This window comes from Hipposideros armiger, unplaced genomic scaffold (genome assembly GCF_001890085.2).
Source record: "Hipposideros armiger isolate ML-2016 unplaced genomic scaffold, ASM189008v1 scaffold_51, whole genome shotgun sequence".
Classification (NCBI taxonomy): domain Eukaryota; kingdom Metazoa; phylum Chordata; class Mammalia; order Chiroptera; family Hipposideridae; genus Hipposideros; species Hipposideros armiger.
In genome coordinates, this window is record NW_017731401.1 from 3965054 (window position 1) to 3969548 (window position 4495).

The 4495-nt window shown below is 39.9% G+C and overlaps 1 protein-coding gene across 1 annotated transcript in view; it reads right to left on the reverse strand.

Annotated features, from left to right (window-relative positions):
• Positions 1-2726: 2726 nt before the first annotated feature.
• Positions 2727-4495, reverse strand: part of IL22 (interleukin 22) — a 14792-nt gene continuing 13023 nt past the window's right edge. The window contains exon 5 of the mRNA XM_019640522.1: positions 2727-2783. Coding sequence (XP_019496067.1) covers positions 2727-2783 — 57 coding nt within the window. The remainder of the gene's footprint in view (positions 2784-4495) is intronic.

The following is a 4495-nucleotide window of genomic DNA, read 5'->3' on the forward strand; positions in this document are numbered from 1 at the left end:
ACACACACACACACTGAAATCTAAGATGTTTTTTTCAGAAGGTACAGATAAGAGACAGTTACAGGTAGATACATAATGCCTTGGTTGAGTCCCTCCAGGAAAGGTAATCCCTCTGTATTTGACAATTCCACCCAGAAAACCAGTTACTCTCATGTTTGCATCATCAGAGGGATGGATGAGAACAGGTTAGAGAAGGAATGAGGAGAGCTGTAAATAGTCTGGATGGGAAAAAGAGGAGACATAAAAACCCGATAGAGCAGCATGAAGAGGAAAACGCACTGACTCAGCCTATGTTCTCAGCCCTGTGCTAGGTAGCTTGTGCTTTACATGTTTTCACCCTTCATCATTAATTCATTCACTCCCCAAATATTTAATGAGAGCTTATTGGGCTTTGGGATGCATCAATAAACAAAACAGAGAAAATTATTGATTTCACAAAACATTCTAATGGTAATGGAGGAGGGAGAGACCGACAATACATAAACATAATAGGGATAAAATAGAAGTTATGAATAAGTTATATACAGTTAGAAAATAATAGATGCTTTGGGAAAAAATGGATTAGAGTAAGGGGGATGTTGGTGCTGAGATGGGGATAGAGCTGACTGTGAACAGGATGATCACAGAAGGCCTCAGTGAGGAGGTAACACTCAAGCACCAGCTAGAATGAAGTAAGGGAGGAGGGAGTAAGTTATAGGGATACTTATTCATTCAAAAAAGAAGTCAGTGCAAAGACTTTAGAGAAAGAGCATTCTTAGCACGTTTAATATAGCTAGGAAGCCTGGACCAGAGCAAGTGAGGAGGGTGGGGAAAACACGACATCACATGGTTAACATTGATATATGTATAACATGGATAAATCTTGAAAACAGGATGCTGCATAAAAGACACCGGACACAAAAGGTCACATATTGTATGATTCCATTTATTTAAAATGTACAAAATGGGTAAATACATAGAGACAGAAAGCAGACTGACAGTTGCCAGAGCCTGGAAAGAGGAAGAATAGTGAGTACTGCTTAATGGGTACAGAGTGTCTTTTGGAGGTGATGAAAATGTTTTGGAACTTGATATATTATAGATGGTGGTTGCACAACTTTATGAAGGTTCTAAATGCCAGGGAACTGTCCACTTTAAAATGGTTAATTTTGTTATGCAATTTCACCTCAAGAAAAGAAAAAAAGGAAGAAAAGGAAAAGAAAGGAAAGGAGAAGGAAGGAAGAACAGAAAAAGAGGGGAGAGAGAGAGAGGGGGAGAGGGAGAGAGGAGAAAAGGAGGGGTGAGGGGGGCAGAGGAGGGTAAGGGAGAGGAGGAGGGAAGGAGGGGAGGACGGAAGAAAAGCAAGGCCAGCTCAGCAGCTAATGAATGCAGCAGGAGGGAAAGAAGCCACCTCTGAGTCATAGCTGTACCCAGCCTCATCTGTGGTCCTGGTACTTCCCTTCTTGTACAATCCAGAAGAGAATGTTTTTTAACTAGGCTGCAAATGTGAACATTTGAATAGCTCTAGAAAAACAGTTTTAAGAAGAGAATTCCCACCTCATCCAATCGTTTAAATAGAGTTAGATCCATTTCAATGCGTTTTTAAAGAGGCAATTCATGGCCTGCTTACTTGTTTTCCTGATGAACCAGAAATTAGTAGAATTAAAAGAGACTTTGACTGTCATGGGTAACAACTTAATATTCCATAGGTTGGTTGGGAGGAGAAAAATGTTATATCCTAAAACATGAGGCATATCTAATTGCTTCCTCTTATATTTGAGAGTAGGGATCATTTCAGAGCATCTGGCACTGCTCCATTTCACAGAGAAAGATGCTGAGGTCCAGGGAAGATTAATCACCTGCCCAGTGGCACTCAACTCAAAGAGGCAGAGGATTCCATGCAGGCTCGTGGGACTCCAAAGCCCCTGTGTTTCTTACACCTGTGAGGCCTCCCACTACTCTGGAAAGCAGGACATAAGGACCATCTGAGGCTGTGGTGGACCCTACAGAAACATGAGAGATGGGACAGTGACCTAAAGAAAAAGGAACAAGAATAAAAGCACTGAAGGAATAGTAAAACATATTTGCATGGTATTTTATAGCCCTTGCATATATATTATAAAAATATCTAGTTTTATATAACAATACTTCACAAAGCTATTCCTTTACTTCATCTTCCCAACACTTCTTTTTTTTAACTTTTTTTAAAAACATTATTGAGGAACAGTGTATTTTTCCAGGACACATCAGCTCCAAGTCAAGTCGTTGTTTTCAATCTAGTTGTGGAGGGCGCAGCTCATTGGTCCATGTGGGAATCGAATCGGCAACCTTGTTGTTATGAGCCCACGCTCTAACCACCTGAGCTAACTAGCAGCCCCTTCCCAACACTTCTATAAGAGGTAAAGGAAGTCTTGTTTTTTTTCAGTTTATAGGTGAAAGAGCTGAGACTGAAAGAGGTTCAAGACTTGTCTGAAGATACGAAGCTGGGAATTAGCAAACCTGAGTCCTGACCCATCCTTCCAATGACAAATCCAGTGGTATTTCCACTGTACCGTTTTGCCTCTGGGTAAACAAATAAATGTGATGTATGTGTAAGTCCAAGACCTTCTGATAGGCAGTGTGAGAATAAATCTACTATATTATACGTTCCAATAATATTAGGCAGTATGAACCTTCATAGCTTTGTAGGTGTTTTGTTATCTTAGCAGTTCCAGATTTAACACATTGGTATCATGCATATTGGCCATTCATTCTCTGGCAATGAAAGACATATCATCCATAAAACCTGCAGATAATATGGTACCCTAACAACAATTTCAAAAACCAAAAGAAAAATGAAAAGTCAGAAGCAGACTTCCCTTAAGAACCCACCACAAATGGTGACAGAAAATAGACCTCTGCAGCTATCCCCTTCTCTTTGCCCAGCAAAAGAAATGGGAGAAAAAAAGATGTACAATGCACAAAATCCAAGAATCCTCCCAAGTTTTATGAAAGCACATATGACTGACAAATAGCCATTCAACCTCATTTTCTAAGTGTATCAGAAAAAAGGTCCACAGTGATAACAGCAAGAATTGAGGCAGAGTTTAAAGAGGGAAGACCATGTGTAGACACAAAGAGTAGCTGGTCATCTACAAGCCAAGGAAGGAGGCCTCAGAAGAAACGAACCCTGCTGACACCATCACGTCAGATTTCTAGCCTCCAGAACTATAAGACAATTAATTATCTTCTGTTGTTTAAGTCATCTAGTTCATGATACTTGGTTACAGCAGTCATAGCAAACTAATACCCTAACTAGAATTAACCCCACCCCAGCTCTTTTGTCTCTTTTTTCTGGTTTATTTTTTTCAAATTCCTTATCATTATCTAATATATGATATATTTTACTCATGCATTTTGTTTACTGTCTATCTCCTTTGCTAAAATCTAAGCTCTATCAAGGCAGGATTTTTTCTGTTTGGTCATTGCTGTTACCTCAGTTCTGAACAGTAACTAGCACATAGTATACGCTCAACAAAACTATTGAATTACTGAAGACACCGTATGATCACCAGAGAATGCCTTGTGAGGTGAGAAAAGACCAAAGGGCAATCAGAGCTCTTAGGAAGAAGGAGAAAGAAATTTAGGTGTTGACATGAAAATAACAAACTGCTTTGGGAGAGTCTCTCTGAATGTTTCTTCTTGACTCACTCCTGAACTATGTTGGGCAGCCACAAGCAGCGCTCTATCGTCTAATTTTGTCTATGAGATCTCTACAGCCCACAATGGGAATCCCCTCCCCTGCCTTCAGTGTTGTTTCTTGCCTCTCCTTTGCATTTCAAACCAAACCAGAAGTGTTAGGAGATCAGGTCAGCTCTGCATCGGGCTTGATGGGAACCTCTTGTGCAGCTCAGTGCTGAGTGATGCTGGTTACTCCTGTCTGTTCTGCGTCTTTCTCTCATAACTCCCTACACATTAGTTGTTCACTGTACTGCATTTAAATACATCTGGGCTTTTTGTATTCAGTTCTGGGTGTTCTCTGTAGCAGGAATCAGTTAATAAGAGATCTGTTATCCTCCCTAAAAACTTATTTTGGTGCTCCTCTTTTCCAGGAGTTCTGCCCTGAATCAATTAATTCTTTCAAAATGCACTACATTTGCAATGTAAAATATAAAATTATATCTATATATCTATATCTAGATATATAGATATAGATATATATCTGCACTCTGCTGCTCATAACATGTTATATATGAGATACACACACATACACACGTACTCTCACACAGATCTTACATATATTGAGCATGTACTACGTGCCAGGCAATATTCTAGGCAGTAAGCAAATTAAACCAAAATCCTTACTCTCACGGAACTTAGATTCTAATAAGGAATTCCCTTAGCCCAGGTTCCCCAGAAAAAAAGAGCCTGAGGCAAAGCTTGAGAGCTGATGCTCTATGAGGGATCAGTGAGCGTGAAAGAAAAGAGAAATGAGGCCAATAAGGATGGGCAGCATATTCATGGCGATCCATCAGTA